This window comes from Hylobates moloch, unplaced genomic scaffold, assembly GCF_009828535.3.
Source record: "Hylobates moloch isolate HMO894 unplaced genomic scaffold, HMol_V3 SCAFFOLD_11, whole genome shotgun sequence".
Lineage (NCBI taxonomy): Eukaryota > Metazoa > Chordata > Mammalia > Primates > Hylobatidae > Hylobates > Hylobates moloch.
This window is the reverse complement of record NW_026652286.1, coordinates 98998551-99024453: the sequence shown is the minus strand read 5'-3', so window position 1 is coordinate 99024453 and position 25903 is coordinate 98998551. Positions and strand designations below refer to the sequence as shown.

The 25903-nt window shown below is 51.4% G+C and overlaps 1 protein-coding gene across 1 annotated transcript in view; it reads right to left on the bottom strand.

Moving 5' to 3' along the window:
* Positions 1-4124: 4124 nt before the first annotated feature.
* Positions 4125-25903, bottom strand: part of DCPS (decapping enzyme, scavenger) — a 47981-nt gene continuing 26202 nt past the window's right edge. The window contains exons 3-6 of the mRNA XM_032167861.2: positions 22938-23083; positions 16033-16146; positions 10986-11096; positions 4125-8749 (exon numbers count right to left, since the gene is read on the bottom strand). Coding sequence (XP_032023752.1) covers positions 8483-8749; positions 10986-11096; positions 16033-16146; positions 22938-23083 — 638 coding nt within the window. The 3' untranslated portion in view covers positions 4125-8482. The remainder of the gene's footprint in view (positions 8750-10985; positions 11097-16032; positions 16147-22937; positions 23084-25903) is intronic.

Genomic DNA, 25903 nt, shown 5'->3' with positions numbered 1-25903 from the left:
CTGGAGGGCTTATCTGTCAAGAACCCCCAACTCAGGAAGCTCTGCTCCAAATGAGCTGAGTAAGGAGAGTTTGCCTCCAAGGTGTTCCTCTGCAGGTGACTGTGCTCCATCCTAAATTATTCCTTGCACGGGCAGAAGCTATTTGGCATTTCACCAGTGCCTAATTTTGTTTGAATATAGTGCCTTTGGCTTAATCAGTCAGACATGCATTCAACAACTATTTATTTATTTGTTATTTTGAGACAGAGTTTGGCTCTGTCACCAGGCTAGAGTGCAGTGGTGCCATCTTGGCTCACTGCAACCTCCGCCTCCTGGGTTCAAGTGAGTCTCCTGCCTCAGCCTCCCGAGTAGCTGGGACTACAGGCACGCGCCACCACACCCAGCTAATTTTTGTATTTTTAGTAGAGACGAGGTTTCACCATGCTGGCCAGGATGGTCTCGATCTCTTGACCTTATGATCTGCCCGCCTCGGCCTCCCAAAGTGTTGGGATTACAGGCGTGAGCCATTGAACAACTATTTATTGCATGCCATCTCCAGGCCTGGAATTAAGCTGGGTATAAAGAAGACAATGACTAAGTCTCTGCCTTGGGCAAGTCGAGGAAGAGGGAAGCGCCTCCTTGTTCTACAGATGGGAAAACTGGCCCAAAGGGAGTAAGCAGCTGCCCTTAATAACTAAGTGAATCTGGCAGAACTGATCCAAGCATCAGCCCAGCCTCTAAACTTGGCCATTTGATGAACTAGATCTAAGCACAGTTTGCAGTTCTTGCCGTGAATCACGTAAATGTCACTCTACCAGAAAATGGAACTTAAGAACCAGCATTTGTTCCTGGAGACCTGAGTTCCAACTCTGTCTCTGCCACTAAATAGCTTTAGTTTTCTTACTGGGGAGGGGGAGGGGAAAGGAAATAACTGCTTATTCAAAGGGCTATTGGCATTAAATCAGGCAATGGATGCGAATTTGCTCTGAAAGCATAACCTGCTATATATAAGCGTGTGCTGTTACTATGCAGGTGGCATGCCTTTTCTAACCTATAAGCTGTATTCAGGCCTCTCCCCCTCCTTCCCCCAGCTTATCCCAAGCCTGGTTACTAGGTGCCCAGAAGCTAACTGTAATTCTGCTCCCCTCAGGTTAGGCCACAATGTGCTTACTCATGATGATCTTTTCCCTCCAGTTTCTTAACAGCACGGCCAGAAGCTTACCTCACTGCATGGAAGCCATGTCATCTTTGGGGCAGGAGGGAAGCAATTCTGGTGCCTTTCTCCTCTTCTCTTCTCTCTTTCTTTTTCTTTATTTTCTTCCTTCCTTTCTCTTTTTCTTTTCTTTCCATCTTTCCTTCTCCTCTCCTCTTCTCTCCTCTCTCCTCTCCTTGTGCTTTTTCGACCCCAGGCACCCCTTTGGTGCAACTACAACACATTATGAGCGGCTCAGCAAGAGGCAGTAGGAAGGGGTAAGCAGGGCTTTGGCCCATGGGGACTGTTTCTTTTGGATGTTAACTGTGCCAAAGTGGGACCAAGGCAACCTGAGGAACAACAGGTCTGAGTCCCTTTCCAAGCCATCAGTGCTGCCTCCATTCCCATTTCCTTTGCCTCCCAAACTCTCCTGTGTTTCTCCTTGGTGGAAGTGGCAGGACACCTCTGTGCTGGGGCAACCAGAGGGGCCTCAGGAGCAGAGGGAGGAGCAGGTGCATCTAGACCTGGGAAGCCCTGGCCCTGCGGCCCCTCTCTGGCAGGAGTGATGTGAGCAGCAGCGTGGAACAGCTTCTGTCTCATGTGCCACGTTAGCATCCTGCCCACCAAGAGGAGGAAGCAGCAAGACATGTTTGAGGAAGAAATACACCCCATCCAGCATCTCAGATGCTTTTAAAAATAGCAACTCCAGGATGGTATTTCAACTCCTATTTTTATCAGATTTATATGGCTGGACCATGGAGCTGAGCTGTTCCCAGGGCTCTCAATAGCAAGGGACATCACTCTTGTAGTGTTAGCTGAAATGCATTCCAGGAACCTGTAGGCTGAAAGAGATCCTGAGAAATCATTGCACACAGCCCCTGCCTCTGTTTAGGGCCACAGTCAGTTAACCACCAAAAGTTTATGGCTTTTTTCCTTAAAACCTCTTGGTTGGCCAGGAGTGGTGGCTCACGCCTGTAATCTCAGCACTTTGCGAGGCCGAGGTGGGTGGATCACCTGAGGTCGGGATTTTGAGACCGGCCTGGCCAACATGGTGAAACCCCATCTCTACTAAAAACACAAAAATTAACCGGGCGTGGTAGTGGGTGCCTGTAATCCCAGCTACTCGGGAGGCTGAGGCAGGAGAATCACTTGAACCCGGGAGGCGGAGGTTGCAGTGAGCCGAGATTGAGCCACTGCACTCCAGCCTGGGCAACAGAGTGAGACTGTCTCAAAAAGTAAATAAATAAAACCTCTTGGTTCCATGCATAGTCTAGCATTTCATAGTGCTTCTAATCACGAAGTTATTTTTAATATTGTCTTTGTTTGGTCTGCTACACAAAATGTAGACTGGGTGGCTTATAAACTACAGAAATCTTTCACAGTTCTGTAGGCTAGGAAGTCTAAGACGAAGACGCCAACAGCCTGCTTCCTGGTTCATAGAAGGTCATCTTCTCACTGTAACCTCACAGTGAGAGGAAGGGCCTAGGGGGTGACTCTGGGATCTCTTTTATGAGACACTAATCCCATTAATGGGGGCCCCCCACCCTCATGGCCTAATCACTTCCCAAAGGCCCCGCGATTGCCTTGGGGGTTAGTATTTCTACATATGAATTTTAGGGGATCACAGACATTCAGGCCATAGCAAATATCTTGCCCAAATATCTCTAGTTCCATCCTTTTGGTCACTCTCAGACCATAACGTTTACTGAGTGATTACTATGTCCCACAGAATTCTTATTTAGCCCTCAGAAAAACCCTCTGGGGGAAGCATTGTTATCACTCCTATTTCATGAGCAGTTATGTAACTTGCCCCAGATGAGACTTGGTTATGGCACAGATTCTGTGTTGGAGCCTTCAGACCACTTTGCTTCCCAAGCAGGGGAGGAACAGAACATTAAAGATTTTCTTGGCCTTGGCTTTCATTTCTTCATCATGGTTCTGAAGGGGAAATTGGCTACAGTCCTAAATGTATGTGTGGGCCCATGCTAGAAGCTCAGCTCTCAGTGCCAGCCACACTGAGCCCTGGTCTCCCTAACTTCTGGGCCTTTACTCTGCTTGTCATTGGGCTGATGACCAAGATCCAGCCTAGAGCACAAGAAGACAAACACTGCGTGACCTCGTGTGTAGAACCTAACAAAGTGGAACTCAAAGAAGCAGAGAGTAGAATGGTGGTCGCCTGTCGGAATGGGGAGATGGTCAAAGAATGCAAACTTTCAGCTGGATGGGGGAAGAAGTTCCAGAGATCTATAGTGCCACACGGTGACAACAGTTAATAACAATGTACTGGGCGGGGCGCGGTGGCTCACGCCTGTAATCCCAGCACTTTGGGAGGCTGAGGCAGACAGATCACTTGAGGTCAGGAGTTCTAGACCAGCTTGGCCAATATGGTGAAACCCCGTCTCTACTAAAACTACAAAATTAGCCAGGTGTGGTGGTGTGCGCCTATAATCTCAGCTACTCAGGAGGCTGAGGCACGAGAATCTCTTGAACCCAGGAGGCGGAGGTTGCAGTGAGTCGAGATTGCGCCACTGCCCTCCAGCCTGGGTGACACAGCGAGACTCTGTTTCAAAAAAAAAAAAGCAATGTGCTGTATACTTGAAATTTGCTCACAGAGATTTTAAATATTCTCACCATTACAAACTGATAAGTATGTGACATAATGCATATGTTAATTAGCCTGATTTAGTGATTCCACAATGTATACATGTAACAAAACATCATGTTGTACACCATAAATGTATACTATTTTTATTTGCCAATTAAATATATTTTTTTAAAGTTTTAGCCTGCAGGTTTAGCTTTTTGGGGCTGAAGCCCCATAGCCCCGTGCACTTCAACATACTCATCAGCATTGTAATTACTTGGTAATTAATGCCTGTGTTCCTACTAAATTGTAAGCTCCACATGAGCTCTGCCTCCAGGTGTTTGCAAAAAAAACAAAAGGGGATGGGGGTAGATGCTCAAAACCTGTTTATTAAATTGTATTGAAATTGAAACACTTGAAACAGATTTCATTCCTGCTTATTTTCTAACAGTGGTTAAAACTTGGTAACTTCAAGTTGACATGGATTTCAGAATTCAATGTAATTTCAACAATATTAATAGAACAAACTTAGGGTTGCCAACATTTCTTTTGCTAAGCAAGGCTATTTTAAAAACAACTATCAATAATTATCTTATTTTAAAAAGTACATTTTAACCTTATATATACATGTTTGGAATAAAAACAGTCCTTCCTGAGAAGGAAGAGTTGGCAGACCTACATCAATAAAATAAATATATTCAAATGCTTTGGATATGGAAGTATTACAAGAGAAACAATTTCAAGTATTACTTCATATGTAGTTGTTTCTTATTTCTTAGTTCGGGGATTTGTATTCAACAGGGACATGGAATGTGGAGCCTGAGATGGTATTTTTCTGTTTCATGTCGATAGAGACCACTCAGCAATTTTGCTCTATTAGGAAACTTTGAGGCAAATGGAGAGAAGCCAAGGAACAATAGCAGTCATGCCGCCAACTGCTTCTTTCCTTCTCCAACCAAGCCAGAAAGAACGTAGGCCAAGTGTTGGGGCTAAAATCCAGTCGTGGAGCCGTCCAGGATTTATCTAGGAAGGGTGACATCTGCCACTGCTCCAGCAGAGCGGGGGCATGGCATGCTTCTGAGGGCACACAGTTCAACACATGAGGCACTCTCTGCAGCACACAGGACCAAGGTGTCGTGCTGCCAGAGAGGGGCTGGCATTTGCCATTTTGTCAAAGCAGGGCTGCAGATTGTGGCTTGCTTGGGACAGAAGGATGCTGGGCTCTTAAGTGATAGCAGGAAGAAAGCATGAGGTAGAGGGGCTGGTCCTTACTCCCCATCCCCTGCATGAGATCCAGGAGGCCTCATTCAGAGCCTAGCTCTGGTCCTCCATTCGCCACATGTTTATTGAGCACTTATAGGTGAGTCACCACCCTAGGTTCTGGGGAAATGGTGAACAAAGGGCCAGAAGTCTCTGCTTCCTGGAGCTGATGTTCACTGCATAATGCTGGACAAGACATCCTGAGCCCATTTCTTCATAAAAAGGAATGAGAATGTGGGTCATGAAATGATCTGCTATATGAATGTAGTGTTATAATGTTGCTTTGTCTCAAAAGTTGGTCTGCTGAGCCAGGTAGTGTCTTAGGGGCCAGGGATACACAGCGAACTAAAACAAAGCTCCTACCTTCAAGACCCTCTCAGTCTAGTGGGGAAAGCGGACAAACTCACAAATAGGAATAAAAGGAGGCACTATATGCAAAGCTATCGTCTTGAGTTACCCAGGAGTCTGATATGAAGGTCACCCTATAAAGACAGACTATGCTTTTGGACTCTCAATAGGACTTGGCAGAGCAGCCAACCCTGTGCACTCTAGACCTTGAGGGTGATAAGCCCAAAGAGGGTTGGATTGAGGGAGGGAGCTGCAAGGGGGCCATGGCCGGCAGGGTCCCTGGCGATTACAGCAGCAGAGCACTGGCTGGCTCTGAAGGGGAACCCTTGCCAGGCTTCTAGCAGAGGCTTGTCTTTCCATGTACAAGAAAAGTTAAGTGGTGAGGCCTGGAGAGGGGCCCCCTTCTGTACTGTGGTGAAGATAAACAAGGCTGGGAGAGGAGTGCGGGGACGCTATCCCAGAGAGGCCCCTCCCCACAGAGTGGGCAGAAGGAAGACAGAACTGGCCAGCCCCTCGGGGGAGTCGAGAAGCCTTCCAGAGTGTGGGTCCCTGTCTCCATGCCTGCCTCTCCAGACCTGAGTGCCTGCCCTCTGCTGTGACTCCCAGCCTCGTCTGTCCCGTTGGGTGAACTCTGTCCCATTTCTCTTGCCCCTCAAACGTTTATTCATCCAGGGGCCAGGCGCTACGAGATGAGGGGAAGGAACGGCAAGGTCAGCGGGAGCCCGTGGAGCCAGACCCTCCAGCAGCATTGTTGGGGGCTGGGCAGGAGGGCATGGGCTGAGGCCGCAGGGAAGGGCTGCGCCACAGGGAGGCCTCCCTCTGCTCCGTGGCAGTTGTGGTGCTGGAGATGGAGCCCGTGTTTGCTTGTTGGGACATCTGCTTTCAGAGAGGAAGTGGGTCACTTCTTTCCCCTGGACCTGGAATGGGCACAACAGAGACCCAGGGAGCATTCCTGCAAGCTGGACACTGCTCTGGGAGAAGACCTCCATCCAACCTCCTGCCCCCAAGACCCCAGCAGCTGCCAGTGTCACTGCCCAAAAAAGTATTTGTTTAGCCCAAGAAAGAGTCAGTCAGATGTGTGGTGGCCATGAAATGGATCCTGCTGGTTCTCTGTCAGACCTCCCTGCATTGGTCACTACCTCAAAGTTCCTTGGCTGCAACTCCATGTTGCCTGAATCTAGGGACTGTTGAAGTACTGCAGGGGGCTGGGCGCCGTGGCTCACATCTGGAATCCCAGCACTTTGGGAGGCCGAGATGGGTGGATCACCTGAGGCTAGGAGTTGGAGACCAGCCTGGCCAACATGGTGAAACCCCGTCTCTACTAAAAATACAAAAATTAGCTGGGCGCGGGGGCGCACCCCTGTAGTCCCAGCTACTCAGGAGGCTGAGGCAGGAGAATCACTTGAACTCAGGAGGCGGAGGTTCCAGTGAGTCGAGATTGTGCCACTGCACTCCAGCCTGGGTGATGGAGCGAGATAGTCTCAAAAAAAAAAAAAAAAAAAGAGCTGCATGGAAGAATGGCTGAGTGGCGGCCAGTGGCTTCGTTGTGCCTCATCTGAACTCCCTGAAGGCTGAAGCAGGTCCCTGAGGCTTTCTGACCACACCCTCCACTCCCCGGCTGTTTCTTATTTTTTTAATTTTTTTTTTGAGAGGGAGTCTTGCTCTGTCACCCAGGCTGAAGTACAGTGGCTCACCGCAACCTCCGCCTGCCGGGTTCAAGGAATTCTCCTGCTGCAGCCTCCCAAGTAGCTGGGATTACAGGAGCCCACCACCACACCTGGCTAATTTTTCTATTTTTTAGTAGAGACGGGTTTCACCATGTTGGTGATTCTGCTGTTTCTAAGGAGACTCTCCCAGGGCCACAGGGGTCCACAGCAGGCCCTGAGACCCTGAAGCAGGTTGGCTGCACCTGGGCTACCACCTGCAAGTAAAGGGGCTAATCTCTGAATGAGGCTTCCTGGTTCTCAGGCACGGAATGGAGAGTAAGGACCACCCACTGTGCCTCAAGCTTCCCCCACCCCCCCGCTATCACTTAAGAGCCTGCTATCCTGCCATCCCTGAGAGCTTCCCAAGCAAGGCACAAAATCCACAGCCCTACTCTGACAAAGCGGCAAACACCAGCCCCTCTGGCAGCATGACGCCTTGGTCCTGTGTGCTGGAGAGAGCCTTGTGTGTTTACTTGTGTGCCCGCCCATACAAGCCATGTCCCTGCCCTGCTTGAGCCCTGATGGCTCCCTAACTGCTCATCAGCCTCTGACGCTTTGAGGTCCCTTCCTGGTCTCAAGATCCTCTGAACGTCTGCCTCTGATAGGCCTTGAACCCGAGCTGCCTCTGGGCTTTTGTATTCAACTGCAACCATATCATTTGCCCTTGCTGATTCACTTGCACTTGATCTTCTGGCTGCTTCATGTGAGTCTGTTTTGTCTTCCTGCCGAGATAAAAACTCAAGGCTGGGGACTCACTGACCAAATAACAGAGCAAGGCAGGCTTTTCGGGCTTGCATAATCTGATTCTTATTAAAACCCGCCCATTTCCAGGCACCAAGCCCCTATCCTTGTCAACAAGAAGTTTATCAACAGGGTTGACTGACTCACAGGGAGGTGTGACCTCACTGCTGGGAGGAGGAAGTGCCATCAGAAACCCGTATAGATAATTTCCTGAAAGGTTCCAAGTTTGTTTTTTTTGGGGAACTCCTCAAAGGAGAGGTGGATGGCAGGGGAAGGAGGAGGGGATAGGGAGAGGAGCAGAATAAGAAGGAGTACAGACAGGAGAGGCACAGAGTGGAGACAAGGAAGCCACCACAGACGGTGAGCCCTGGGGCTTGGAGAAGGCCCTCAGCACCCTTCCAGGGCAGCTCCCACCCGTCAGTTGAAACCACCACCTGGAGACTTTCCATCATTCTCAAGGCCTTCCCACAGGTTCTACCCACCCACTCTCCCCCACCATATCTGCCTGCCTCCCAGGCCACGCTGTCCACACTGAGTGAACCCACTAGTTTATTCACTACTAGGAATAAGCCGGTACAAAATACATTTTTAGAAAATTCACTTGGAGATAAAAAATCTTGTCCCCACTCCTCCCCCAATCCCACACATCTGTGCTCTTCTGCCTGAGTTAATTCAGCTTTGCTGAGCCTCCTGCAAGAGCTTGAGCAGGGGGTCGTCAGCCCTGAGGGCGAAGGTGAGTGTACGCTGCTGGTAGTGCCTGGGGTCACACTCCAGGTTCTCGATCACCTCAGCCAGCAGGTGGGCCCGCTCCACGCCTGAGCCGGGGGCCTCGAAGCCCAGGGCGGTGAAGTGCACGTGCAGGTGGTAGTAGGAGGGCAGGTAGTGCAGGTATACTCGCAGATGGTCTCCGCTCATCTGGTAGCGCTGCAGGATGGCCTCCTGATGAGACAGGGGCAGGCAGGAGTCACTGTGCTGCCTGAGGCCCGGCGCCATGTCCCCACCTAGACCCTCCTCCCATCTGAATCCTGGGTTGGCCTGGGACAGCTCATAAAAACCCTCCAAACAGCTCTCTGCCTGCTGTCTGCTTCAGCTTCCTCTGTCTTCTAGTCTAGGAAATCCACAAGTGCAGGTGACAGCAGCAAAGCTGAGACTCTTTCTCCCAAAAGAAGGGGGTAGCAGCCTCAATCAGCATTCCCCACCCCAACGTGGAAAAAACACTGGCTTCCTCAAACCGTTGCTGCTGGGAATCTTGGAAGGCCCAGTGTCTACAGACAGGTCCCAGATTCCCAAGACTATGGGGACTTTCATGATTTAGAAGCATTTAATTAGTCATGAAGTGGATGGGAGGAAGCCTCATTCTCTCTTTCAGCATAGGACAGGGTGGAGCTTGGAAACAATGAAGTTGGGGATGGGGGTTTGCTGAGAACTTGGTGAAAGAGCAAGAACTGGAAGGGGTGCGGGAGGGGCTGCTCCCACACAGACCTGGCGAGGTCTCAGTGGGCTCCTTGCAGAAGAGGAAAGCATTGACTTTGGCCCTGGCTCCCTTTGCCCACCTCCGCCTTGCTCGGGGGTGGGTCTTTTTCTACCAACCTCCACCTTCAGGAGCCTGCAAGGCACAGAATTAAGCGGAGACTCGCATCTCCATTGTGGGCAAATCCCTGAGGTGGTCAGAGGTGAGGAGAAAAGTACCAGGGTCTCAGTGGGCTCAGTATATACCCCAGGACTGTGTTCTGCATTTGGAGCTCACCCCAGGAATCCCTGCAGCAGGGCGAGACCAGGGCCAAGGCACCGAGGGGCTTCCTGGAGTAAGTGAGGTCTGCCTGCCAGGGTGGAGCTGTCTGAGCTGCTAGGGCAGGTCAAAGTGTTGGCCGGGCATCTCCCCAAGAGAAAGACACCGTTCTCTGCCATTTGTAACATCCAGAGACTGCTTCAGGATCTGAACAAGTCACCCCACAAAGATAAAGGCAGCCGAGGGGTGGTGCCATGGGTGGGCAGGAGGGAAGATAGATTGGGGCCCAGCAGCAGGGGGAAGCTGGGTGTGCGCAGAGCCTTTCCTCCAGGTCTGCATTAACACCTCGAAGCATCACTGGTCAAAAAGGGGCAAATCTCTCTCCTGGCTGGGCATCGTTGTGACTGCTAGCTCTGGCATGTTAGGCAGATCATCACATTTCAGAGTGGAAAAAAGACTGAGACCCAGCCCCTTAGGATGGTGGATTTAGAAGGGATCCATTTAGATAATGTGGTTCAGGGAAGTGAAGTGACCTGCCCCAGGCCACTCAGCTGGTTAGGGTCCAAATGTCAGGCCAGGACCACACCCAAGATTCTAGACACTCTTCCCCCATCTCCCCCTCCTCCTGGGCTCTGTTTAGAGCCCCAATAATTTCATTCAATTCAACAAATATCTGGCCGGGCGCGGTGGCTCACGCTTGTAATCCCAGCACTTTGGGAGGCCGAGGCAGGCAGATCGCGAGGTCAGGAGATCGAGACCACAGTGAAACCCCGTCTCTACTAAAAATACAAAAAATTAGCCGGGCGTGGTGGCGGGCGCCTGTAGTCCCAGCTACTCGGAGAGGCTGAGGCAGGAGAATGGCATGAACCTGGGAGGCAGAGCTTGCAGTGAGCTGAGATTGCACCACTGCACTCCAGCCTGGGCGACAGAGCAAGACTCCGTCTCAAAAAAAAAAAAAACAAATATCCCAGAGAGAAAGTATCCCAGAATACCAGGTGCTACAGAATTCAGCCTGTCTTCAATCTAGACAAGGAGACACACATGTACACACATATCGAAGTCATGTGCCCATACTCCCAAGAAACTCTGGCATGATGTGGTTGTCATGAGAGAGACAGGTGATCCTGGAGTAGGAAGGGCCAGGACTTAAGGACCAGAGTCTATGGGGTGAGGGGTGGAAGTGCATCCCAGATGGAGAAAGGCCAAGGAAGGCGTGTGAGGGTGAGGAAAGGTGGCTGAAAGCAGAGCTGAGGCGCCAGAGGCAGGACCGGGACAAAGAGCCCTGCTCTTCAACCTCAAGAGCCTAATGGGGTCCCCAAGCCTGGCATCCAGAGAGAAGTCTCTCCAAGATGGACTCTGGGAAGGGTGAGGAAAGGGGCCCGGGAACACACTGGAATCTGAATCTAATTTCTCTGAGCTTCCACGTGGTTTGGTGAAGCCACTCACCTGCCCCTGGTGGAGGATGTTCCTGAGCAGCGGCAGGTGCTCCGGAGTAAGGTCGCGTAGGGATCTGATGCCCCGGCGATGGCAGATGGCGATCACGTACAGGTCATCGAGCTGCGTAGAGAGCAAGGGGAGACCAGGCTCAGCAGGCAACAGACCTGGGGAGGCTGCCAACCCTGGAGTTCTCACGTAAGCCAGGAAGCACCCACCCCTGAGGCCTACAGTGCCAGGAGAAACCCCGCAGGGCATCCGCATACCCTGGGCGTGTGGGATGGTCTAAGGAGCAGGCCTTCTGTGTACACTTCTTGCTAGAGAATACCATGTGAGAGTTCTTTCTGACAGAGTCTCACTCTGTCGCCCAGGTTGGAGTGCAGTGGCGCAACCTTGGCTCACTGCAACCTCCGCCTCCCGGGTTCAAGCGATTCTTCTGCCTCAGCCTCCCAAGTAGCCGGGACTACAGGTGTGTGCCACCATGCTCGGCTCATTTTTTTTTTTTTTTTTTGTATTTTTAGTAGAGACGGGGTTTCACCATATTGGCCAGGCTAGTCTCAAACTCCTGACCTCATGATCTGCCCGCCTCGGCCTCCCAAAGTGCTGGGATTACAGGCGTGAGCCACCGTGCCCAGCAGAGAGTTCTATATACTCACTCGCCAGAGCTGTCAGGGGTAGGGAGCCAGGAGGTTCAAGAAAGAGCAAGGGCAACTCTCTCCCTCCAAGAGTTTACAGTCTTATCACATGTATGCAAAAGTAGCTCTACTCTAAGACACAAAATAATCCCAGCGCAGGAGGAAGGAAAGACTCTAGCTACCTGGATGAACCCAGGAAGGCCTCCTGGAAGAGAAGGCAGAGGATCAGGTCTAGAAAAAAAGGTAGAATTTGGAGAAAGGATATTCAGGTAGAGGAAACAGAGCAAAGGCTTGGTGGCAAGAATGTACAGGGTACGAATGTATAGGGCATGGAATGTATATGTAAGGGGAGAGGAAGCAACTTGATTTGTCTGGAGTCAAGGCCCATGAAGGGGTGGAGTGGGGTTTGAAGGCTGAGAAGGGAGCCAAGGGCCAGCTCAGCAGCACACACACACCAGGGCAGTTAGCTTATTTCTCTCTTCCCCTATCGCACAGGACACCTTCCTGCTGTCCTTCCTGAGCACAGCCTGGCTGAAAACCTGGAGGTCACAACAGTACAAAGAATCAAAGTCAAGATCTTTTGCCCGAGAGCAAATGAACTCTTCCTCTTGCCGAGAAAACCCACTCTGCTCACCTAAACCCTGGCCTTGCCTGGTAATTCCATCCATGCGCCTGGCAGGCCCCAGACATCAAGGCTCTGAGGGGCCAGGCATGAGGAGAACCCAGCAGTGCCCTGCCCTGCAGTCTGAGCTACCAGTTCCTTGTGGAGATAACTGAGGACCATGACTCACCCAACCACATTTCCTGGGGCCTCAAATTGAAAATTCAGGATGGGCTTTTCTATATGACTGGCTGATATCCAACTATGCCATGGTCTTTACATGCCATGAACATTCTTTCCTGCCAGAGTTCTAAGAATCTGTGTTCTCTGCCTCAGACCTTCTGCAGATGAGTCCACAGGAAGCTCCGCATGTAGCTGAGCTACATGCCCCAGGCTTCAGTTTGCCCCAAGTCCCCTGTGTACTCTCTCGTGGCCTGTGGCCAAGAAATGTACTCTCTCACTTTGGACTTAGGAGTCCAAAGAGAAGCCCAGAAACAAAATTGCTTGAACTTGAATTTTGTGTGTGTGTGCGCACGTGTGCACGTGGTGGTGAATGTGTATGTTTTCAGCTGTTCTATGTGTCACTGTCACGGAACTCCCAAATAATAGTAACATTTGTTTTAGATGATGTCTGCTGACAAATCACAAACATGACGCTAACTCGCAACTCTCTGCTCCACTGGCACAGAATAGGGCATGGAGCCTGGTGCTGGGTGTCAGCCCGTGGTGTTGGGTGTCAGTTCACAGGCTGGGTAAGAGAGGGAAAATAATCTATTCTTTGATATTAGACATGACCCAAAATTTCCTGCTGGCAGCCAAAGGGCCTCCTCGCTCAGAGAAGTGATCTGAAAAAAGCTAGGCCAGGGGCAGGAGAGGGCCTCAGGCTGGCGCCCCAGAAGGTGGCCCGTCAGTCACTCTGGGAAGACAGATAGACATCGTCAGTCTCTTTTTACAAGTCAAGACAGTAAAATCAAAGTAATAGTTTCCTGGCAGGAAGAAAGAGAATCGCTGGAGCTTTGGAGAGCCATCTCTTAACCTCTGGGGTGACTCAAAGGAAGAGTTGCCTGGTCTGAGAACTTTAGACCAAAGAACTTAAATCATATGAGCTGAAAATGCATGTGTATCCATATACACATGTACATATATGCTTATATACGCAATATAGAAAGGTTACCAGAGACAAAAAAAATAGCAACAATAGTTGTTTTGGGGAAGGGAAAGGAAGGGCTGTGGGGTGAGGGAGCATACTTTCACTGAATATCCTCTGTACTGTGTGCATTTTTGCCACATGCATGAACTAAACCTACAAGAAAATAAACAAATAAAAAAAAGAATACACAGGTGATCCTTTAAGAGAACAGAAGAAGGGATGTTATAACCTCTAAGGAGGCACAGTCTCTAGCAAACCGGCACCTGATAAATATATGTTGAATGGATGAAAAAATGGATTATTTCTTTAATTCAGGGCCATCAGTTTGGAGACAGTAACTTCCAGGACCAGTGGCAGGAGGAGATTCAAGGTGGCTAGGAAAGCTCCTCAAAGCAAACGCCAGGGTGCCTCCCTATCCCCAGCCCTTCCCTGTCCCAAAGACAAAGGATAGAAGCCCAGGCATGGCCTGTCTTCCTGCTGGATACATTGCCTAATTCAAAGAGAGCTACCAATTCAGTGCTGTCACAAGTCAAAGATTTGAGACGCTAAAATATGGCATCATCAAAAGTCAAGTAAGAATTAAGGTTGGGCGCGGTGGCTCACGCCTGTAGTCCCAGCTACTTGGGCTGCTGAGGCACAAGAATTGCCTGAACCCGGGAGGTGGAGGTTGCAGTGAGCTGAGATCACACCACTGCACTCCAGCCTGGGCAACAGAGTGAGACTCTGTCAAAAAAAAAAAAAAAAAAAAGAATTAAGCAAAGGTTAAGAAGGACCACACCTGCATCACTATGAAGCAAAGTATGACATTTAAGCTGGCCCTTTCATGACCCTTGAGGACAAGTAATTCCAGCCCTGTGGCTGGCAGCCAGAGTGCAGCTCCTAAAGCCTTTCCTGTCTTAAAGGGGACAGAAAAAGGGAGGTTCCACTGGCAGGTGAGGCAGAGCCTGGAGGCACTGGGATCAGAAGGACAGCAGATTTCTCTTCTCTGCCGTGGGCTCAAATGCATTCAGGGCTTCTGGAATACAGACGGACAAGTCTATCTTTTGTTGTCCCTCCATGGCCTTAAGACTGCGATCACCTGGCAAGCTCTTCAGTCTTCAAGAGTCTCGTGCGGCAGAAGGTCCTTCTACCCCACACCTCCATGGCCCTGCTGGGATTCTCATTAATGGTGGGCCCCACCTCCTATGACCCAGGCTCTGACCCCGGATCTCTAGGTGCAGGGCAGCCCCACGAGACAGATGGGGGTTTGCAGAGCCACCACTCAGTTTGAGACAAAGGACCTTCAGGTCCTACCTCTTCAAATGCCCACAGAGCCAGTCTTGGCTCCCTCCTTCAAAGCCTGAAGGTGGCACAGGCAGAGAGAAGCTGCAGGGAAGGGCAGCATGGATGCAGGCATCCCCTTAGCCTCTCGCTGCAGCGCCCCACACAAGGAGAGCCCTCTTCTTTGAACTTACTTGGCTCTAGGAAATCATCGATCAATGCCGCAACTTCGGAAAATCCCTTCAAATTCTTTCCCACCCCTTGGGTCACATTTGGGAATTCCCACAAGCCTCTTGTCAAGGGACGAATTATGCTCACTTGCCTGTGCAACTCTGAGCCAAAATCCCACCCCTTTACCGCACGTCAAAACTGAAGCCGCCACGGGCAGCCACAACTGCGAAAGCAGCGGGAGCGAGCCCGCGGAGGCGCAGACGAGGCTCACTCCAAGGCACCTTCTCTACGAGAGTCTCTCCAGCCTGTGACGGGTGCAGAAACTAGACGGGCCCACCGAAAGCAGAACGGGACATCTGAGCCTGGATTACTCCACAGGTGAAAGTGCAGGAGAGAATATGTCCGCTCCCAGTGCCCATGCCTGCCTGCCTACCTCGGCCTTATCCAGGCCCTTCTTCTGTTGCAGACTGAGCACAGCCAGGTTCCAGTCTGTGGTAAGAACAGCACTCTCTGCAACACAGTGGCTCTGCCTGTTTCTGACCCTGTCAGGGTATAAAAGTTTCTGACACTCTCAGGTATAAAAGAGGTGGTGGTAAGTGATAATTCTGGTGGTGGGCTGGTCTGGGAGAGACAGAAGACCATAGGGAACTGGAAAGGGATACCTGTGAGGGAGGACGGCTCCTCCCAAACCTGCTCCTTAGGAAAGTAGCAGAAGCAGAGGTGCTTGGAGGCCAAGGCACGGGGCCGAGGGGCCCGAGTGGAAGTCTGGACTAAGCTACTCTACAGCTCGGGCTGAGGAGGAGATGCCTTGGGTTGGTCACCACGGTTCCTGCCTGCCAGTGCTTCAGAACACGGGCCTGCCTGGATCTGCTGGTGTCAAGGGGAACGGAGAAAATGGAAACACCCCACCTGAGGGCTCCAGGTGCGGTTGGAAGCACAGGTGGCTGCCAAGATCACTTGGCTGGTAAGGAATGGCCTATGTGGTCATGGGTGCAAACATCACCCCATTTTACCTCTTGGGTGGGAGGACAGCCAGAAAGGGCTTTCAGCTGACCCATTAAAGCAAAAGCACTTATGTATGACAAGTAACCACCCGGTCCCCACAGAGCGCTCAGGCCAACCCTTGTTGGTTAATTATAATCTGCTTAGAGACAGGCCAGCGTGAGAAAGAGGGTGGTCAGAAGGACCAGCACTTGCAGCAGGGTGGCTACAGACCAGGGCATTCCAGCCAGAAACCATTACCTGCTGTTGGTTCCACTTGAGGTCAGGGATGAGGACAAAACCATCAGAGGGATCTGGGTTCTCGAAAACAATCCGGTCCGCTTCAGCCTTCTTGTCGAGAATGTTATACACCCACTGAAAGGAGGGGGAGAGAGATGGTTCACAAATCCACTCATCACCCCTTGACAGATACCCCAAACTGAGCTCGGTGCATTCCCTGGCCTCTCCAGGAGACAGGACCAAGCCATAAAAGGCCGCCATGCTCAGAGGATCTACATCCGGGCTGCCCTGTCCCCAAGCATCTGTTCTTAGGGGTCCAGAAGGGATTTCCCCCCTTTCCACTCCAGCGGGCACTCAGCCATGAGTCACCACAAGGGTCTCTGCCGCTTGGACGGGGCCTGGCTCTTCCTGGTCAGCATAGTGCACATGCTCTGCGGAGGCCTCACAGACCCAGGCTGTGTCTGCCCTCTATAGCAGTGACCCCCTCCACCGCTCACAGGACTCAGGGGAAGAGCTGCCTCCATGGATCCTATTTCACTCTATTCAGGACTACGGGGAGAAGAGAGGTAGGAGGCTGAGGGCACCGCAGTTTCCTTCTGTGGAGGGGCCAGCTACCCATCAGGGCAGTGAGAGCCTTTGCCTTAGCAGCTCATGTGTGCAGGTTTCCCGCTGCGCTGGGATTCTCATCAGCAGTGGGCTCAGCACCTCTGCCCGCCTGGAGCCGCTGCAGATGCCAGTTTATCAGCAGTCTCTGCTGACACAGGCCCCGCATGGCAAAGCAGAAACGAAAGCTGTGTAGAGACACAGAGACAGCGACCTCACCAAGACCTTTCAGGGCTACCCAGGGCTCCTGGCCCTTGTGTCACCCTTGGATCAGCTGCTGTCAACAGTCTGCAGAGGATCTTTCCCAGGCCTGTATGGACCTCAGGACACCACTTTACAGAGACGGTCCTGGAGGCCTGACTGAGGTTAGGAGGCTGCAGGAGGTTGGGCTGAGAAGGCCCCTGGGCTCACAGGCCTCAAACCCCAGTGCCCCCAGCTCTTCTCGACTTCCCCCAGCTCTCAGGACCCTTTGCAAACATGAACTCATGCAGGACAGTGAACTCTGCCCTACATCTGGGGGAGAGACCTGCTAGGAAACCAGAGAGGGGAGCGGCTGAGGACACACTACTGCCCCTTCCTCCTCAGTCAGAACGGTCTCCGAGCTCACTGATGTCGGAGAAGGAGCCACGGACACGAGGTGGGATGGGGAGGCCAGGGAACCGGCACTACCAGGCAGCCATCCATGGTCCTCTTTCCACTCCCAGAAGTGCTAGACAGGCCGCATCACCGAAGGTTAGAGGCACGGGGACTGCCTTAGGGTCTGCACAACCTCACATCTTGAGCCTGGAGGGCTGAACACACTGCATTGTGTCCTCACCTCTCAGCTGGGATGGACTGGGGGAGAGGGCAGCTGGGCCTCGAGGTCTCCTGCAACTCTCTACCCACAGGAAGCATTTCACCTCAGAGGGCCCCAAACCCCTCACAAGGCCCCAAACCCCTGATAAGACCCACAGGCCGGTCACAATGTGGTCCATTCACAACAAAAGACAGGAAGCTCCCAAGAAACCGAATGAGGCTCCTTCCTGGGAGGGGTCTGGAGGACACCTGGCAGCCGCTTCCTCATGCAGTGCCGGGGCCAGAGCAATGCACGGCCAGCACATCCACAGAGGCGTTTCCTCTCTGACCTGAAATCTCCTGGGAATGTGATGCCAGAGGAAGAAGCCAGCGGAAACATAAGGGAGGGAGGGAGATGGCATTCCCTACAGAGAGCCCCAATGCACCCCATAAGCAGGCCTCCCCACGGCCTGTCCCTGGGTCACAGAAAAGGGGCATCTGCCTCTGACTGGTATAAGAGCAAGAGTGAGCAGGTTCTGAGCCAAGGAGACCTGGTTTCATCTCCCAGCTGCCACTGGGTGAGCGACAGTGCCTCGTTTGTAAAATGGGGCTGATGATATCTACGTAAGGGTGGTGAAGGTTTCCAGAGAACACGCGCATGGAAGCACCTAGCACAGCCAGTAGAAGGTCTAAGTATAACAGCACACCCTACGAGTGGCAAAGGTGGTGGGATGGTATGCCAGAGGCTACAAAACTGACTGGGGACAGGAAAAGAGGGAAAGGCGGTGAGAGCAAAGGAGGTGGTGAGAGAGGAAATAAGAGCGGGGCTGGAGGACAAGTGACTGCAGGAAGGAGTGATGACCATGAGAGCAGCTGCAGTCTGCCTGGCACTGCTCTCAGTGTCACAGCAACCCTGAGAGGTGGCTACTATCATTGTCACCAATTTTTTTTTTTTTTTTTTTTGAGATGGAGTCTTGCTCTTTCGCCCAGACTAGAGTGCAGTGGCGTGATCTGGGCTCACTGCAACCTCCACCTCCCTGGTTCAAGCGATTCTCTTGCCTCAGTAGCTGGGATTATAGGTGCCCACCACCACACCCGGCTAATTTTTATATTTTTAGTAGAGACAGGTTTTTTTGTTTATTTTTGTTTTTTGTTTTTTCCTGAGACAGAGTTTCACTCTTGGCTGGAATACAATGGTGTGATCTCAGCTCACTGCAACCTCCTCCTCCCAGGTTCAAGTGATTCTCCTGCCTCAGCCTCCCAAGAAGCTGGGATTACAGGCGTGTGCCAGCACACCCAGCTAAGTTTTGTATTTTTAGTAGAGATGGGGTTTCGCCATGTTGGCCAGGCTGGTCTCAAACTCCTGACCTCAAGTGATCTGCCCGCCTTGGCCTCCCAAAGTGCTGGGATTACAGGCATAAGCCACCGCGCCTGGACATTGTCCCCATTTTACAGGTAAGGAGAATGCAAGTGCAAGGAAGTTCACGCTGGGTCAGCCAATTCAACCATGAGTATCTGGCTCCTGGGCCTGCACCCTGGGCCAAGGTACATCTTGTCTGCTGGGAGAGGCCTCTGGGAGAGTGGCAGGGAGCTGCATCCACGGGAAGCCTCAAGGCCAGAGGCCCAGATAAGAAAGAGGAGAATGAAAGAACAAAATTCACACAAACACAGAGGGCTATGTAATGGGGAGTGCCACCATCTGAAACCATGCCCAAGAACTTGGCCAGCCCTGCTGATAAACTGGGCAGTGGGTGATGCCATCAGCTTTCTGCAACTCACCTGGCTGGACTTCTTTGCAGTAGGTGACACTGGCAGCTCCCTCGGTACCCTCTCTCCCACTTTGACCTCCCATGAGACATCTTGCTCCTTCCCCATCACCTCCTGCTCTCTGCTTCTGCCTGCTGCCCTGCACTTCCCCTCCAGCCATGTGTGGCCTGGCCATGTCTCCCAGGTGTCTTAGCTCTGCACATTGCTGTGCCTGTCCCTCTGAACAGTTACCTGGAGTAGAGATTGGTGGCTGCCATCCTGGCATCATTCTGTGCTGGAAACAATAGCAGGCACATGATATATGGCACCTCTCTCAATTTCCACAACACCCAGGAGGGAGGAGCCGTTAGTTACATTTTTCAGACAAGGAAACCAGGGCTCTGAAATTAAGGACAATGTCACGCTGCTCTTAGATGACAGACTGAGAATCCAAACACCAGGCTGAGGTTGAAGTCTAGCTGGATGACTCACAAAGAGACATTTGTAACTAGATGATCTCAAAGGCTCCAGATCCAGACATCCCACTGCAGTTTTTACTGGGAAGTTATAAGTACCTCACATCTAAGGAGCCAAATAGTATCTCTGGCTTAGGGCACAGATAGTGGGACCAGACTCCCTGGCTTTGAGATATGTCTCCAAAAGGGCTGCTGTGAAGAATAAATGAGGTGTGAGGCTGGGCACGGTGGCTCACACCTGTAATCCCAGCACTTTGGGAGGCCAAGGTGGGCAGGTCACTTGAGGTCAGGAGTTTGAGAACAGCCTGGCCAACATAGTGAAACTCCGTCTCTACTAAAAATACAAAAATTAGCCCAGCGTAGTGGGGGGCACCTGTAATCCCAGCCACTTGGGAGGGTGAAGCAGGAGAATCACTTGAACCTGGCAGGAGAAGGTTGCAGTGAGCCGAGATCATACCATTGCACTCCAGCTTGGGCAACAAGAGTGAAACTCTGTCTCAAAAATAAATAAATAAGTAAGTAAATAAATAAATGAGGTGTGATGCACATAAATGCTTAGAGCAGTTCTTGGCAATATGCATAGTAAGTGCTCAATAAATTCCAAACTGAACTCACTGTCTTCCATGCAAACCCACTCTTCTGTTTCTTTCCCCTATACTGGGTCATGAATTATCCTTCTATCCACTCATCACCCAACCTCTTCCCTCCCCTCTCCACGTCAACCAGTTGCTAAGCCCCATCCAGCCCTGTGAAGACCTACCTCTTAAATTGCTCCAGAATCCTTCCCCACTGTCCCTACCTTGGTTCAGACCCATACTGGTTTTTCCCAGTCTTCCTGTTCTATGCTCACCCCCACTCCACCAATTAATTCTGCAAATCAGACCATATTATCCACATGCTTAAAACCGTTTAGGGCACCCTCACTGCCTATGGCAACTGTTCTCACATCTGATAGTTGTCAGAAATATCAGAGAGACAGAGAGAGAGAGAATTTTTTGAATGCACAATTCCCAGCTCCACTCCCTGAAGGGTGAGATTCAGCAGATATGGAATAGTGCTCCATGCTCGGTATTTATGAAAATCCCCAGGCAATCCTGATGGTAAGCAAGGTTCAGGAACTTCTGGCCACCTGGACAAAGTCGACGTGCCTCCGCCTGGCCCCTGCCTGCCATCTTAGTGCTGTCTCCTCTGACCCTCCAGCAGCCCAAGCCCCAGTCACACCAAACTCCTTGCAGCTCCCCCAAAGCATTGGATGATTCCAGCTCTGTGTGTCTCTGGACTTGCTCCTCCCTCCCCTTGTGCACCTGGTAAACTTCTATTTGTCCTGTAAGACCCAAGGGGAGGATCCTCTGCCTGTGAAGTCCCGACTGTCTGCACTGGTCACTGTCCCTCTGCATCACCACGGTAGCTTGTCTAGGCATCAGAGTGCTTGTCCCACTGTCACAACTGCCCGTTTACAAGTCTATCTTCCCTGTTAGACTGTGAAGATCTTGTCTAGGTTTCATCATCTTGGTGACTCTCCAAAGCCTGGCATAGGACCAGGTCCATAGTAGGTACTCAGTAAACATAATGACTGTTGCCAGTTAAGCTGAATGCTTGTAAACTAGAAATAGCCAAGAAGGAATACACGAACGGCTCCCGTCAGTCAGGAGTTGGAAGAGTAGTGGAGTCTTCACTGTGCTCTTCTCCGAGTGGAACTGCATAATGGTGTATAATAAGGAATATACACGGCCAGGCACGGTGGCTCACACCTGTAATCCTAGCACTTTGGGAGGCCAAGACAGGTGGATTGCCTGAGCTCAGGAGTTCGAGGCAAGCCTGGGCAACATGGCAAAACCCCATCTCTACTAAAAATACAAAAAATTAGCCAGGCATGGTGGCAAGCACCTGTAATCCTAGTTACTCATACCAACCACATCAGGGCTTCCTTACTTGAATCTCAGGTCTGCACAACCAGCACAACAGAACAACTGTTCCAGGAGATTCCCTAGGACCCCGAACAGCAGAAACTCTAAGAAGGTGGAGACACAGTTCCTTTCCACTTGGAAAACAGAACAAGTGCTGGGACTTTAAAAACAAACAAACAAACAACAACAACAACAACAACAAAAAGCAAGTCCACTTGAGCCAGATGCACCCCACGCAAACTGCTGCCCAGGGAGACCAGGGCTGAACCAGGCTGGGAAGGGGCTGGTGACACACAGGCCTCCCAAGGAAACGTCATTCCTGCAGACCGTGTCAGCCTCCCTTTCCTTACCCTTCTCAAGTACAATTCACCTTGCAGTGCCCACACACACAGCACACCCTCCCTTCTTCTGGGCCAGGGAGGAGTGGCTGTGAGTTCCTCACATCACAACACCCTCCACCACAGTGACCTGAATCTTGGGGAGAAAAGTGAGAAATGCTCAAAGAGAACAAGGGTGAGTGATAAAGACAAGGCACGGTGTAAGAGTCGGTGAGTGGGCAAGAAACTGACTCATCAATAAGCATCAATCACATTTAACTCTGAGTACTCACATGGGGCCAGTTCCAGGCAGAGGTTCCAGTTGGCGCTGGGCCTAGGCCCAGGGAGGAGTCAGGATCTTGGAGCTAAATGGCCTTGCATCTGGCCTGGCCAGACGACTGCCAGCTTGTGAATGGAGTCCCTGCACCAAATTCCCCAGGGCCAATGGGGTCCTGCCTTCTTTTGGACAAATGCAAGAGGGAGTGGGTAAGGGAAGAGTTTTTTACTCTGAGACTGAGATCCTGCAGGCCGGTTTGCCACAGGTGAAACCAGGAATAAGAGTCTGGACAGGGTGGGACTAACTCAACATCAGCCTTTTACCCATTCATGGACCCGAAGCAATGGCACAGTCATCCTGAGGCTCGATCGGGGCTACTGCAGAGCAGACACACATTCTTCCAAAGAATTGGATTGCTTTGAGGTCCCCAGAGAGCATCCATGGCACGCTCAAGCACATCAGGTGGGACCAAGACCAGCATCCGTTCCCCCACCCCCAATGCCTTCTCTCACCATGCTATATAAAATGGCAACTGCCCACCTCAGGCCTTTTGGTCCCACCTATCCTGTCTATTTCTCTCCGCAGCCCTCATTATCTCACAGAGCATATAGATCCTGAGATATCTGTGTATGGTCACACACTGTGTGACTGTGCATGGGATGTAAGCTGCACGAGGCGGGGATTCTGTCCGCCATGCTCTTTACTGTACCCCCATCCCCTCGCCCAGCACAGCGCCTGGCCCCTAATACGACCCCAATAGACACTCGTAAGAGGAGGCACCAGTCACGGGAGCAGTGCTCTGCGTCTGAGACACGCAGCCAGTCACCTGGATGCTGAGGCTCTGGGACTCCAGGTGGGGTAGAGTAATGTTCCTGTAGTCATCTCCCGTCTCTCGGATCAGGCGGAGGTCCTGGCGCAGGTACTTCTGCAGGTGTTTCTCTGTGGCAGGGTAAACCACGGTCGTCTTTACATCTGCAACGACACAGCACAGCCTGTGACAGGGAAGCAATGTCCACTCTCTATGCCACAGGCACCACGGTGAGGAGAGAACTCCCGCCCTGGCTTTGATTCCCTGAGGGAAGCCAAAATCCAAGAGGATCATGCACCAAAGATCCACTCCCACAGAGCGCCTTGTGCCACTGCATTCACGAGCTGAGCCACACTCAGAATCTGGAAAACACAAGGTTCTTACCTGTGGGTCACTGGGCCCCTCGTCAGGCGAACCCCAGCCCTTCCTGCTCCATCTTACTGGCAGAGGAATGAGAGGTCTCTAACTCTTCTCACGTACCAAATTTCTAGGTATGTGGCTTTCTGGACCCAAAGCTGAAAATATGGTTTAAAGGCCGGGCGCAGTGGCTCATGCCTGTAATCCCAGCACTTTGGGAGGCCGAGGCAGGCGGATCACCTGAGGTTGGGAGTTCAAGACCAGCCTGACCAACGTAGAGAAACCCTGTCTCTACTAAAAATACAAAATTAACCGGGCGTGGTGGCACATGCCTGTAATCCCAGCTACTCGGGAGGCTGAGGCGGAAGAACCACTCGAACCTGGGAGGCAGAGGTTGCGGTGGGCCCAGATTGCGCCATTGCACTCCTGCCTGGGCAACAAGAGCAAAACTCCATCTCAAAAAATATATATATATATACGTATATATATGGTTTAAAGCCCAGTAGTCCCCTTAATGAAGGGCAGTGCAGCACAGCGCAGTGGTTCCAGGCACAGACTCTGCAGCCAGACTGAGTTCAAGTCCCGGCCAAGGTGGGACCTTGGCCCCACCCAGGAACACGGTTTAGCTGTTTAACCTCTTGGTGCCACTACTTCCTCATCTGCCAAATGAGGATAGTAAAAGCTCCTGTGTCATAAGGCTGGCAGGATTAAACAAGTCAATTACCTGTGAAGTTCTTAGAATAATGTCTGGCACACAGTAACCACCACATAAGTGCTGTGATGTTTAATCCAGGGTTTCTCAATCTCAGCACCACTGACATTTTGGCCTGGATAATTCTCTGTTGCAGGGGCTGTCCTGTGCATTGAAGGATGTTCAGCTGCATCCCTGGCCTCTATTGAGATGTTAGTAGCACCCTCCCCCAGTTGTGACAACCCAAAATGTCTCCAGACATTGCCAAATGTGTCCCCTGAAAGGAAAAACTGTCCTCAGGTGAGAAGCACAGTTTGAAACTAGAAGGATGTCTTGCAGTTTTCGTAAACAGACTCTAGGCTAGCTTCCTGGTCCAAAACCACCTGGTTTTGGTTAAGTCCTTTCCCTTATTTTTAATAACATCTGGTACAATCGTTCTCATTACTCTAACCTGTATACATAGTGTTTTAACATAGATCTTAGGGGTATTTCAAAATCAGCTTGGATCTTTCTCAAAAGACCCATGGTTCCCCTCTGACTTTCTTAATCTGGGTTCAGATAGGTTCTCCCAGGGAAACCCGAGAGAGCTGAGAACCCAGCAGGAACATTTCGTCACTGCGAAGTCCTCACACTGACTCACACACCGCAAAACCCGGCTAAGAACTACCAACTTAGACTTTCATATTTGGTCTGAGGTCATAGGTGGTTTTAACCCTGCTTTCATATGTCAGTGAAGAGAGTGGGCTGGGACTCAAAAGAGTCATCCAGTATCACACTGTGAAATGTGGCAGAGGCGAACCTGGAACTGAGGCCTTCTCACCCTAAAGCCAGCGCTCCTGCAACACCGCAGGCTACTTCCAATTTCTACTTCCAAGTCCCAGTGGGGATGTGCAGAGATGACATACCAGGCACATGGCTTCTGTCCCATCAAACATCCCAGTCCATCAGCTCTGGGAGGCACAGCAGCACAGTGGGAAGACATGGATGCTGGCCCCAGGCTGGCCACATGACTCTCCATACTGGCTGTGTACCCTTGGGCATGGGGCTTAACGTCTTAGAGCTTAGGTTTCCTCACCTATTAAAGGGTGGTCATCAAATCTGCCTCACAGTTGTTTACATTAAATAAAACATGTCACCTGGATCACTGGAGGTGCTAAATAAATGTCACCCAATCCTGGGAATCCCTGGATCTGACCCTGAAAGGGGGGCATGAAGGCCTCCTCACAACTCTCTGAGGAGCAGCAAAAAACTGTTTCTTGCTTCTCACTCTGTTCTCTAACAGCTCAGCGTCATGGGTCATAGGCCAGAGGTCAGAGGTCAGGCACACCAAGATCTCAAGAGGCGGGAGACTGCTTGAAGTAGATTGAACGGCACCACCTTGGCCCTTGCAGTGGACCTGAGGGAAATCCATACATCTGCAGTGGACCTCCGTGGATGAGAACAGAGATTTTGGAGCCAGTCAGCCTGAGTGCAAGTCCTGGCTCTGCACTTATTAGCTGCATAACCTCAGGCAAGTGACTGACCCTCTCTGTGGCTTCAGTCTCCTGACTTCTACAATCTGGGGTAACAATAATAGCACCTACCTTCCAGGGCTGTTGGGAGAATTAAATGAGTCGGTAGAAAGAAAGATGCAGGAAGTGCCTCGCATGGAGAAAAGCGCTCCCCCAATCCTAGCTTGGATTCTCTCCACTGTTGCCTCAGTTGCTTGGGTTGGGCAGTGGAGCTCCCTGAGAGTAGGGGTGAGATGGGCAGGGCACAGAGCCAGAGCGGGCACTGGAGAGCAGCGGGCCTCTGCGGGCAGGGTCACCCAGCCGGGCTCCCAGCCTGGGGCTCCTGGCTGCTCCAGATCAGAAAGCCACCCGGCCTGTGAGCATGCCCTGGGCTGCCGAGGCCTGTGTGAGACCTGCCCCGGCCACCCAGGGTGCAGGGAAACTGG